At 40.3% G+C, this 13,120-nt stretch overlaps 1 protein-coding gene across 4 annotated transcripts in view; it reads left to right on the top strand.

Moving 5' to 3' along the window:
- Positions 1 to 11,401, top strand: part of ulk2 (unc-51 like autophagy activating kinase 2) — a 92,051-nt gene extending 80,650 nt beyond the window's left edge. For all 4 annotated transcript variants that reach the window (XM_068008449.1, XM_068008450.1, XM_068008451.1 and 1 more), the window contains 6 exons: positions 376 to 584; positions 3,655 to 3,833; positions 4,795 to 4,913; positions 5,671 to 5,828; positions 7,170 to 7,305; positions 8,747 to 11,401. In XM_068008449.1, coding sequence (XP_067864550.1) covers positions 376 to 584; positions 3,655 to 3,833; positions 4,795 to 4,913; positions 5,671 to 5,828; positions 7,170 to 7,305; positions 8,747 to 8,814 — 869 coding nt within the window. In that variant the 3' untranslated portion in view covers positions 8,815 to 11,401. The remainder of the gene's footprint in view (positions 1 to 375; positions 585 to 3,654; positions 3,834 to 4,794; positions 4,914 to 5,670; positions 5,829 to 7,169; positions 7,306 to 8,746) is intronic.
- The last annotated feature ends 1,719 nt before the right edge of the window (positions 11,402 to 13,120 follow it).

Below are 13,120 nucleotides of genomic sequence, written 5' to 3'. Positions count from 1 at the left end.
GAAGGTGGTCAGCTGGTTTGGGGAAGGAGAGTTGACATCAGAGGTGTGATTACCCATGAGACATCCAAAATGGCTGATCAGCCCTTATTTCACAATAAGTACAAAGTCATTACACTGGCAAAGTGTTATTCGAAAATTGTCCTGATTTTATGATGTATTTTAGAACGGAAAAATGCAGTTGCGTGAGTTTGGTGTTTTTCTTTAATACTATTCTTACAAAGTTGAGTGATTTAAAACCCTCCGAGTTTGGAAATTACATAATTTTACAACAGTATGTTTCCTGCTATTCCATAGCTATCAGCAATAGAATCAGTTAAACACTACCTTGAGGGCCACTGGTTCCTCTGCTTATTTTTTGCCATCTTTTCCTTGTAGTTGGCTCAAGCAGTCCACTTGGATCTCTCTGCTCTAACAGTGGGCGAATTTACATGGGCTCTCCACCAGGCGCTTACATGGGCACCTCGCCTCCTGGAGCTGAGGGTCCTTCGAGTTTGAAGTACATGACATTTGGTACCTCGCCTCCGAGTTTAGAAGGATTTATCACATTTGAAGCTCCAGAACTGCCAGAAGAGACTTTAATGGAGGTGAGCTCTCTCAATAGTTCGAATTGAAGATGAAACAAGTGTTTCACCTACTCAGAGTAGTAACTCGGCCGCCAAACCTGTTTTGTGGAATTACAGGCCATGGAATGTTGCTGTCGAGCCAAAGTAATATTGTACATTCAGGCACGTATTCTCTCATTGTATAGAATGATATTAATTGTACAGTACATTTTCAGCTCCTGCACAATACTTGAACCCAAGTAAAGAAGGTATGTTCAATTAAACTTTCCAGTGGAAAGTGCAATGTGATTTTTCTCCAAATAAAATTGTCACAAATGTTGAGCCTTAATGACCGTGATCAAAGGATAATTCAGTTTTTCAGAGACTTCTGAAGTATTGAATTAACCTTTTGGTTAAAATGAATACAACCTGATATCGAATTCAAGAATGTAAGAAAGCATGGAACCAGAAAAGGCCATTTGCCATCATCCACTCCTTCCACAGACACTGTACAACTTGCTCTATTGACTCTGTCTCACCTATTTGGTCTATTGAGGGAGAATCCTGCCATATATACTCTCTGATCCCAAAGTTAATTAATTAAAATTTGTAAATTATCAATCTTTGCATCTCTGCAATTCAACCCTGATTTCCTGCAGTCCACAGACAACCCTCCATAGCCTTAACCCCAGGATGCAGGGAAGGATGGTAGAAAAACTGTTCACAAAGGGTAGTTTAATGGTAGCACCAAAATCCTGAGCTGTTTGGAAAATTCCAAACCTTTGATCCTGTATTACTTTAACACCATAAATTCTGGTATGTGTTTTGATCTCTGGCCTATCTATAATTACAGAACTGCTTCAAGAAACAGTACTGTGGTATTGCCTAAAATTTTTAGTGATGAGATATATATTGGGAGATATGAATTCCACAGCACTGGAACATTACATTACATTACATAGTTTATAGTAACTCTAATGGTTGTTGATGGTACATACAGACCAGAGAGTGAAAAATTGTATCACTGGCCTGTACAGTTGTGCTGAGCCCCTAGGGAGCCAGAAAAAATGCTCATCTTTGCTGTTGGTGGCAGTATTTATATTGCTACTTCATACGCTACTGCCTTCAAAGACTCAGCAATAAAAACAGTTGTTTTGCAGCCAAGCACTTCTGAAGGCAGTGCCACTCTGTTTACCTAAGAGCACCATGTCTGGGAATGCTGTCAGCAACATTGCTGCACAGTGGAGCACGAGCGGTGAGAAGTGTTCAAACTACCAGAGATTGAATTGCTGCTGTAAAGCGCTGTAAAACCAGAACACATAATTATGGGGTTCCTGAAATTGTCAAAAATGCTTGCTACCTGAATTTCACACAGCCAGTGTGGAATTTTCCACAAATTCTCATTTGTTGTGATTTGCAGCAGTAATATAAACAAGGCTTTTAGGTCTTGTGTCACTGGAACCTTGGGGAAGCCAAAACAGTTGCAAAGCCTGTTTCTCTAGTTTTTTATTTTCCTCCGCACCATAACAGGAAGTTGTTTAAGTTATATTTATAGTTGTACGCTTTGGAAGAGTGTGCATTGCTAGAGACAGGAAGGAAGGAGGCAGAGCAGTGTATTGTTGCTATAAGGGTTGTTTTGTTGTGGTCTTTTAAATCTGTATCTGCAGCTGACAAAAAGCGAGTTTTTAACTGGAGTGAAAGGTTTTCTATTGTATAATGGTGCTTATTAATCAGACAATACTTGAGAAGGTTGTATAACTAAATGGTTGAGCAACTTGAGTAGTTTGTTTACCAGAATCAACAAACCTGTTCCCAAGTCTCCTGGTGAACTTCCTATTTGAGCATGTTCATCATGTGACATTTTATCATGTGCCATTTGGCACATCAGCTGTTCTTGCATCATTGGGGTCCTTTGAGGGTTTAAAAAAGAACAGCTGAGGTGTAAACAAAAGAACTGTGTCCATTTCGGACTAGGAGAAATCTCCCTAAAATAGTGCACAACAAAATTATTCTTTTCTTTCAGGTTTTGTTATAAACCTGGCAGTTTCTGTGATGAATTTTTATAGTGACCTTGCCAACATTTTAACAACCTCCATCTCAATCGACCTTGCCCCCTCTCTCCTCTCAGTTCACTATCCTCCCTTAATTTCTCTCAACATATAAATTCTCCTGCCAATATTCATGGCCACCCCCTCGACCTTGCCATCTCATGTAGCCTCTTTATTTCCATTGTCTCAATCATGGACAAGGCCATCTCTGATCACTTCCTTGTATCCCTCACCACTCACACCCTCCTTCCCCCTTCCAACCCCACTTCTTCCTGCATCTGTCCCTGTATTTAAAAAAAAATCTTCTCCCTTGTTACTTACAATCGTACTTTCAAACTCCCAACTGTCTAGTCTTTGGCCCTTGGTTCGCCACGGTACTTCTGCAGCTACCGATCTGCTCAATCACACCCTCGCCTCCACCTTGTCCCCAGTAAAATCTTATTCTCTCCCACCCTGGTTGTTCCCCACCATCGCTCCCTCAAGTACAAGGTGTTAATTTTATTGATGTTAAAACATTCAATATATTTTCTATTCTATAAATCAGAAACCAAACAGCTCATAAGTCAAGTCTGATCTGTAATCTACTGCAGAGGGGCATGCAAAAGCAGCCTCTGGTGACTTGCCTTTTTGGGGTTACCTACCCTTACCTACAGGGAAAGTGCATGCCCTCTTCTCAATGTCGTCTTCCTGAAGGTATGGCTGAAATTGTCACTCATTATGTGGGGTAATCTTATGTAGGGTTCTCTATATAGTTTTGTGTATTGGTATACCAACATGTAATGCCTGCACAATCGTTGTGATGTTACCTCCTTACTCTTTTACAAATCACTGAGGCTTTAATTTGTGAACTGTTTGGTTTCTCACTCGTAGAATAAAATAATTTTGAACATTCAACATAATTATCGTCAATACAGTTAACAGTAGGAAATAATAGCTTTTGCTCAATAACTCTTTGAAGTGAAGCTGCTGAAGATACTGTTGGCTTAGTTGTAGTATGTCTTAGGCTTGTTTTAAGTAAAAGTTCAGAAACAAAAGTAACTTTTCCTTCTATTTGTTGATTCCAGAGAGAGCATACGGACACCTTGCGCCACCTGAATACAATGCTGACGTTTGCAGAATGCATTATGGACATTGCAGTGATGAAAGGAGGTAGCTTGGACCTGGGGACCTCAGCTACCTCTCTGTACCAAATCCAGGAGAGTGTAGTGGTTGACCAGATCAGTCGTCTCAGCAAGGAGTGGGGGTTAGTACTTGTATTATATACCTTTTTTGGGGGGTGTGGTGGGGAGGTCAGTAAATCTGTAGTGTGGAGCTGCTTTTTAAAATTGTTGGACTGAAAATGTGGATATCTTGACAATTGAAACAGATTTCTCTGAATTTATTCTTTTTAAAAAGAAAAATCTCAGTCATAAGTGTGTTTCTTTGTAGAGCATGGTAGAACCATCTGATATTACTTAACCTCTTGTATGGTTTTGTACCTTCTGACACAGCAGTAGAGCACAAGGTTGCTCTTTGTTTTAACCCCTTGTAGGTGATTATAGCTCTGTTGGCTCGTGCATTGTGTGAATATTGTTCCATTTTGGTGGTGGTACTGTTGAATGACAGGTAAAATGCAAATTTTACGCTCCCCCGGGCATTTATTGCTCATCAGTTCATGGAGCAGCATTGATGAAGAAAGTTGTGACCTCTATCAGATGATGCGTGAATGAATGAGTGATTTGGAACAATCAAATAATTTTTTTCTTTAGAAAAATGTAACAATCTAGTAATAGAAATCAAAACGTTTCTTCCCTTCCAAAAACATACATACACACTTAGGCTTTTGAGTTGTCCTGAACCATTCCCTACCTAAAAGAGCACTTTCAGGATTCTGCCACTCTGACCAGTTGCTACATGACACAAAGGAGCATCTCTGGTTGACACATCCCTTCAGTTTTCTTGCTAAAATGTGCAAAATGTCTACCCTTGATGGTTTGACTAAGATTGAGAGGCAAGGCAGTTTGTCAATATGCTGCCTGTGAGGAACAAAGTGTATCCTTACTGGTGAATTGAAGTATTAATGGTAATCAAGGCTTCATCCTCACTGAATACTACTGCTTTGCGCAATCCCCTTTCTTCCTGAACACTAGGACGTGAGGATATTCGTTGGCTGACTCTGAAATGTTACATTTGATGGAATACTTATTCCTATGTTTATTTTACAGACAAGTGGAGCAGCTTGTGCTATACATGAAAGGAGCACAGCTCTTAGCATCTTCTTTGCACCTTGCCAAAGACCAGGTTAAATCAGGCAAGCTGAACCCATCAACAGCAGTTAAGCAAGGTACTGAAGCCTTTTTCTATGAAAATTCAGTGACTCCAAAGGCATTGGATCAGTGGCATGTTTTTGTTTTGGAGCTGGGAGAGAGAGAAAAGCATTTCGGGGGTCAACCTGTAAATTTAAATGAGCACAAAAATAAATGTAAGACTTTCAGGGCTGGTACTGAACATTCTTCAGAATGGAAATGGATGCAAGTTCGAGCTCTCTGATGTATTGTGATGGGGAGGGAGGAAATCCTTCTAATTTCAGTTCTATCTTGATGCTGTACAATTTAATACTCATCCTCCAGTCCTGTTATATAGTCAAAGTTAAATAACCTGCTTATGTACATGCTATTTGTGGCTTTCAGAATTTGTAGCGTAATGCAAGCACTGTACTCAGTCCCCTGTGTTTCACCTGACCTTGCAGTGCTTGCAACTGTAATTAATGCAGAAAAAATGTTAATTCCCAATGCACTCCTCCTTTCTGCAAAAAGAGAGAGAAAAACAAATTGCCATTTTTACACAAGGTCAGTTCTCGTGTGCATTATCAACTGAAATCTCATAGCCAGTCACTGATGCCAAAACTGTTCCCCACTTAAAAGCATTACAGATATATGTACATGTATATTAATGCCATCAGCTTAAAATGTCATAAAATTGAGAAAACGTCTGTTGGCTGAAGTTATTAAATACCTCATTTAATTTCTTTTAAGACAGTGTTATTGACATGAATTGTAAAAAGAGCATCAAATTAATCTTGTGTTGTCTTCTCTGTACAGTCGTTAAAAATTTGAATGACCGCTACAAGTGTTGCATCTCCTTTTGCAAGAAACTTACTGAAAAACTGAATCGTTTCTTCTCCGATAAGCAGAGATTTGTGGATGAAATTAACAGTGTTACCGCTGAGAAACTGATCTACAGCTACGCTGTGGAAATGGTAATTATTACCACATGTCTATATATTTTCAAAAGGTATTTTGACCAAGACTAGCCTAATCTGATTTTTTTGTAATGAGATATCAATCATGTGGTGATGATGAATAACTAAGGATAGCATGATCAATTTACTTTTATTTAATGACTAGTCGATATCCCGTGGTGTTGCACACACAGTCAAGGCCAAATGTAGTCTTCAGGTGAAACAGGGTTTGAGGGCAGGGAATTCAGTTCCCATTTTAAAGTCATGCATTCTGTCTTTATTTTTATATAATATTTTAATTTTATATTGTCATTTATGGTGAAGTGGAAAAACTTACAGCAGTTTGGGAAGTAGAGCTAGTTGGAGCATAGGAATTTTTCTACAGTACACGAGCAGAGAGACACAAAACTGAAGGTCGTACACTGGCAGGAGGGTGTAATTACAGCATGACCAGTTTACATAATCCGTTTCCATTATAAATCTGGACATAGGAATTTAGAATCTGAACAGTTGACAACAGGAAGTGCGTGCAGACATAGGATTTTTAATATTCCATGGTAGCAATTCTACGTGCTGTATACTTTGTGTTAGGTTACACTATACAGGGTGGTGGGTTGTGGCAGAGTCCACTCCATCCAGTGGAGGTGGAAAGGAAATAATAAAAGGATGATTTTAAGTTTCAGTCGTTAATTGAGTTTAGATTTTCTTTCTTCAAAATTATCTTGAGAATTTCCTTGGAGTGGGGCGATAGTTCAGACGTTCACGTTGCTGTCCTATCGGATTTGAGTCTCAGTGTGGACAGTACCTTCATCGGCACGTGGTGAGTCGGTCAGATTTTGAGCTGCGGGATGGATAGTTGTGCTCCTAAAGGAAGGGGAGGCCCGGTGAAACAGTCCCAGACTGTAAGGCCACCCTGAGCCAGCAATTCGCCACATGATGTGCTAATGATCTTGGGGAGTGGGGGAGGATAAAATTGGAAGGCAAGTGCCTCCTTATAGGGAGGGGAGGAAAATTGGATTTGCCCTGTGCCATTTCTGCACACTAGCTTTTCTTATGCACAATGATCCATTGCCGGAGGCCTGAGAATTGGTTATTTGTCTGCCATCTTGCTTGGGCTGGTTCAAGGTGATCTCACAGGAGAGAAAATCAAACAGAAGTAATGGATTACTCACTGGGTACTTGACAGTTCTTTCCATTATATAATACTTTATAAAACAGTGTAAAGTTAGAAGTAACATTTAATTCAGTTTAAGGGAATTATTTGTAGGGTATATTGATGCAGTCACCTGGATGTTGCGCGGTGTACTGGACATTCTGAATTGGCAGCTGTTCCTGCTACTGTCTTTGTTGTAACTCTAGGTCCAGTCAGCAGCACTCGATGAAATGTTCCAGCAAACAGAGGACATCACATACCGGTACCACAAAGCAGCATTGTTGCTGGAAGGCTTGACAAAGATTCTGCAAGATCCTGCTGATATTGACAACATCCACAAATGTAAGGGTGAAAAGAAAAACACAAATGGTGGAAATAAGAACAAAAAACAAATCCTGAAACTACACAGTTCTGAAAAATGCAAATGCTGGACCTTTGAAAGGCCACACCTGAAATGTTATGCTGTCCATCTGAGTTCCATGCTTACTGTCTTGCTGTGTATTTACTGCATTTTCTGTTTTAATCCCACAAATGTAAGCTTCCTTTTTAGAAAGCTGAACAATGGCCTTTGCCAATTGCTCAGCCAGTTTAGGCAATGAACAGTTGAACCATGCAAGGAAATCCCAGGGTCGATCCCTAAGTTATGCTGAGTTAGCTGGCCTCAAGCAGGGAGATCATAGTACAGACGCCATGATTGATTGGCCTCAGCATTCTTGCCTTTGTGGAGTGGTTGCGAGGGTAAAGTAGTTCTCCCAAAATCTAAACTGCAAGTAAAACTGCCTTGTGATGCAACAGCCCCACGTGATGAATTCAAAATCATCATTCGCATTTACAAATCTCACCAGAGCCTCACCCCATCCTACCACTGCAACCTCCTCAACCCCACATTCCAGACAGTGAACTTCAGTCCTCCAGCTCTGGCCTCCTCCACACACTCAACTGCTTCACCAGCAGTGGCAGAGTTTTTAGCCATCTCGGCCCAACTCCCCAGAATACTCTCCCCTCCCCACCCCTTCCTACATCTTTCAACCTTTATAAACCTCTCCAATACCTATCTTTTTGACCATGCTTTGTCATCCCCCCAAGGGAGAAATGGATACAGAACAGTATGGAGTTAGGAGAGTTCACTTGTAACTCAAAGGCTCCTGCAGCTCCTTAAGATGGACTTTAATTGTGGCATGGGCAGTTGCCTTTCTCTGTTGGATAAAGAATGGTGGATGCATTGAAGGTTCGACTTAATTTAATTAATTTAATGACAAAAGCTGTATACTCAACTTTAAAAGCTGTAAACTCAATTCGGCACAGTTTGTCATTTGACTTCCATTTGCCTGAGCAGTTGGGGTGATTTATTGATTTACGGAAAAATGAAGTCCAGAGTATTTTTGTTCAAATAGCCCCCATGTCTGTTGGAGAGTGAAATATATAATTTGTTAAATATTTATTTAAATGCTTTTTTTAAAAATTAAAAGTAGAACATCCTGCCCCAACAGAGCGGTCATTTGAGGCTTCCTTCCATCTAGGCTGCCTAGTAATATTACTGATGGGAAGGAACTGTCTTATTTTTAACTTTGGTTGCAACCTTGTGCCAGATGGGGAACCATCCAACCCCAGGAGAACATGCTATTATCTGGGGCGAATGCACACTATGAATGAGTGGACAGTGCCATTGATCGTGTCAGGAAAAATTACGGTCAATTCTGCGTGGTTTGTGGTTATCTGTGCAGGCGTCCAAGCTGACATTTTATTTTTTTTTAAATTTATATTTTTTTTCCTTGTTTTGCAGACAAGACCAGCATTGAACGCAGACTATCTGCACTGTGCCATGGAGCGGTGGCTCTGTATGAAAACTAACCTTCTGAAATGGACCACTTGCAACAGAGCAGGGACCACCACCTCTCCTGGATCAAGTCCCAGAGTCTTGGAGTTGCCTTTTCTCCTGTTTTTTTTGTGTTTTTTTCTCTTTATTCTGGAAAACCATTCGCACTGGGTTTACTTTTTTTCACAGCCTACGCCAACCCACAAAGTGAAGAACGATTGACTTTTTTTGAAAAGTTACCAAAGAGGAGTTATTGTTTCAAAAGAAAGGAAATTTATGTATAAATATAGATTAATACTTCTGGAAAACCCTCAACGATGTAGCATATTCTTTCATTTCAGCTTACCTCAAAGAGGTAAAGTGTGGGGCAGGTCACTGCTTTTGGCTTTCAAAGCCACTTATCACTGGAGTGTGTTAACACAAGCATGGGAGTAAAACTGAAGTCTGTCCTCTATTTTTGTCACAGAACTCATTGGGTACTTAGAAACCTGCGTTCAGAAAAAAAAAAGAGGATTATAAAGGAACTTTGTACCCCATCTGATGAATTTGTTGTGTATATACAGTACTGTGCTGTGGCAAATTGACAAGTTGTCTTTCTGCCAGTGAAACTTCAAAAAAAATTTTTTAAGAAGACACTAATGGTGTGATAAGTGAACAACAGTTATTTACGGCAGTTTTGAGTTTTACCAGGATCCTTGTACAGCCAGTAAAAGGCACACATTGCCTTGTATCTTCTGATGCTACATCACATACATATCAAACCCACAGAAATTGATCATCAAGGAGGAGATAAGCACTTTACGTGGTTAGGAAGTTGATGACAGGGCAGGAGGGGATGGCAACAGGCCCACCTCTGTGACCTTGTAAACCAGAAGGGAAATTGGGCATTGCTTTGGATGGACAGAGAGAGGGAATTTTCTTGTTTTTCCTATTTTTTTTTAGCTCCCGAGACAGGAGCTGTTGAAACCGCAAAGACTTTGCTCCAACAGACAACCACTTCTGATTGCACTACTACAATTCTTTGAACACCTTGATAACAGTAACGTTATGCAGAATTCCTTGTAACATGGAGCACCTTAAGGGCTGCATTTAAGAAATAGGAAAAAGAAAACTGTCCTAGCAGGTTAAGCTCCAATGCATTCAACAGAAGACATTTACAAGTCAGTTTTGGAGCAAGAAGCACAGAGTGCTTGACACTTCAACGCAAAAGACTGCAAAAAAAAAAGCCTGTAGTAATTACAAGCCTTTCCATTTTTTTACTTATTAAATACTTGAGTAGTTCATATAGAGCAACTGTCTGTATATAATGAAACTAGTATTTTTTTCTCTTTTTGCCAGTGATTGCTGACTTTTAAACAATATTTTTGGGCTGGCTTTATGTTGTGCATGTGATAAGTGTGACTGTGCCACTGGGCCTGATAATATTGCTAACGATGCTGTTTGTTCAGACAGTATTATGGAGATAAAGCGTTTTTCCTGTAGATTGAGAACCTGTTATGCAGACTAATGTAACATTTAGTATTTTCAGGGGTGGGAAAAAAAGTATCAGGACTCTGGGAACCAGATTACAAAAAGGTTTGGACTGTTTTGATGCCCAAGTTCAGCTTCTGAAGGGCAATTTTGTCACTGGCGTACAAACTAAAGAATTGAAGGTTCAGTTCCAATCCTGTGTTACATATATCTATGTAAAACAAGTAAACAAGCACAATCGTCCATTTTTGTATTGTGTGTGATCGGATTGAATGGCTCGGGTTCAGAGATGGATGTCCTTCAGTCTGGTGGAGGATTCCAACTAAGCACTTGTGAAGAGTTTGAAAGAGTACATGGTTGGAAATTTTATTTTTGTAATTTTAAAATAAAAAAAATAAAAAAATGTGGTGACTTAGGAAGAAATACACATTTAAAGAAAGCCAATACTATGTGGTACTCGTGGGTTAGGAATCAGAAGTCCCATTCTTTTCTATTTCTTCACCCCCATTGTATTAATTCTTGTCCTTTTTTAATTTAAAAAAAAAGAAATAGCATACCTAGTTAGTTTGTACAATGTTGTTTGCTGCTCAGTAGACTAGGCCGGAAATGGCATTTACAACCAGACTTGTAATCCCGTTCCCCCCCACCCCCCGCGATTCCCTGGGCCGTCTGTTCCAGAGTTGGTAAATATTTTTTCCACCCTTGAGTATTTTTGTTCTCCATTTCTTTTTTGTTACTCAGCTGCTTGAATACTTGAATATTGAACTAAATCCATCATAACAATCATGTTTAACCTCCCAGAGACAGTGTATTTGAAATATTTGCCATGTAGCAATGAATTTGGCTTGTTCATGAAGCTCGTCAAAATTGTTTTTTTTCCCCTCTCGCTTTATTTTATGAAAGGAAACTAATGTGTACTTTTATTTATCTGTAAGCGATTCCATTAATTCTGAAGACTGTTTTTATTTATAAAATATTTGTACTATTAGGTCTTTAATACAGTGTTTCTACCTCTCATTTGTGTATAACGGCATGCATACTCTTATGAAATCAGGTTGCAGACACATTCACTTGTTATGTAGCAGCCTTTTTAATATGGCCTGTATAGATGTACATTAAGAAGCCAGAAATAAAATTGTCCTGGAATATTAATGGATTTGTCATTTTAATTCACTGTGTGCAATGTGATGTAATGTTTTCATTCTGCAATTTTCTGACTGTTTGCCTGTGTCTCTCTCAAGAATTAGAGAGCACCTCTTCATGTTTTTTTATGTGGGTCTGTGTTGTATGAAATCGGGACAGATTGGTGGGAAGGGGGAAAGGATGGGAACAAACAGAGAGGCTTGCTCTTTTCTGACCTGCTGTCAACAACCTTTCGTCACGGCATTCGGAGAGCACCTGGTCTCTGTTCCGCATATACCCACGATGCGATGTCTGAAAAAGGAAGCCACCTGTGTCGAAATCACCCGATCAAACCTGCATTCTTCCACTCTGTGGCACACCCTGTTTTTATCTTCCTTGAAATTTTTCTCCTTCATTGCAGGTGCTGATGGTACAAATGGCCATTCTTCATGTGAGCCTGGGCAATGAATACCAAAAGTTTGCTGGAATTGTACTTGCAGGCTGTTTGGTGGGGAGGAGGAGAGGCATCACAATTGAACCCTTATTCTGTTCTGAAGCATGTGCGTGCGCACACATGCACTTTTCAGTATAGGTCACTGGATAGTGATGGAGTGAGACCCTAACTTATTTTGATTTTCCTCCTTCCCTTTGCTCAGAGATACTGAGATCAATTGTAGTTCACCTTTCACTGCCCAGCTGAGATTTTTATTAGCTCTCGGATGTGAGCGACACTGGCAAGGCTGCATTTATTGCCCATCCTTAGTTGCCCTGAAAACGTGCTGGCCTGCCTTACACTGATTGTTTTAACAACTGAGTGGCCACATGAGAGGATATTAAGAATCAAACCGATAGTGTGGGACTGGAATCTTGTTGACCCAACCAGGTCAGAGTTATGGGTTCCTTTCCCCGAAGGGGAACTTTAGTGGTAACTTTCAGGGCAGGAAATCCACAGAAGATTAATCAAATTCCTTGAGCTATTGTAACAGCCATATTGGCCAGTAAAGCTCTTTCCTTGGAATACGCAACAGTGGTTAGAGGTTTCTATTCCCAGGCAACACTATACATGTATGTCTGCCAAGTGTTAGTAAAATGCTCAGAATTGGGTTAGGGCCTCTGCTGGTGGTTTACTTAAAGACTGTTGAGTCTTCTAGTCATAATAGGGTTACATTGATTTTACGTGTCAGTCTAACTAGCTTGATCGGTAATGGGAGCAGCCAGTGTATAAACCTCAATGTTGAATATCTCTGGCACTCGATGTGTTTGCTGTTCTTTCGTAAATACTTCCTTAGTAGGAATACTAACGTCTGATGCTAAATGTAGCAAGTTATTTAACTGGGTGCGGTGGGGGTGGGGGAGGAGGAAGAGGAGAGAGAGAGGGAACAGCAAAGCCCGATCCTGCTCTCACCCAGTGTCCACATCTACAGTCATTGGAGAGCAAGTAATGAATGCTGGATTTCTCACCCCCCCCCCCCCCCCCACACTCCAGCTCACCATTGCTGAGGTCAATAGTAACACCTCAACCTTTGCCCTGGCTGAGATCAGGTAACTCAGCACAGACCAGGGGTCAAACCTGAGATCAACGTGATTCCATACCACACCTACACCATGGAATATACCCATTGAATCATTGAAGGTGGCTGATGTGTATTTTGAAAGCGGAATAGAAATGTAAACTTTAAAAGGGCTACCAAAATTGGAAGCATTTATTGAACAGTAGATTTCAAGTGGCAGTGCTTGGATGATCTGCAG

This window comes from Heptranchias perlo, chromosome 28 (assembly GCF_035084215.1).
Source record: "Heptranchias perlo isolate sHepPer1 chromosome 28, sHepPer1.hap1, whole genome shotgun sequence".
Taxonomy (NCBI): Eukaryota; Metazoa; Chordata; class Chondrichthyes; order Hexanchiformes; family Hexanchidae; genus Heptranchias; species Heptranchias perlo.
This window is presented reverse-complemented; position numbering and strand designations above follow the sequence as displayed.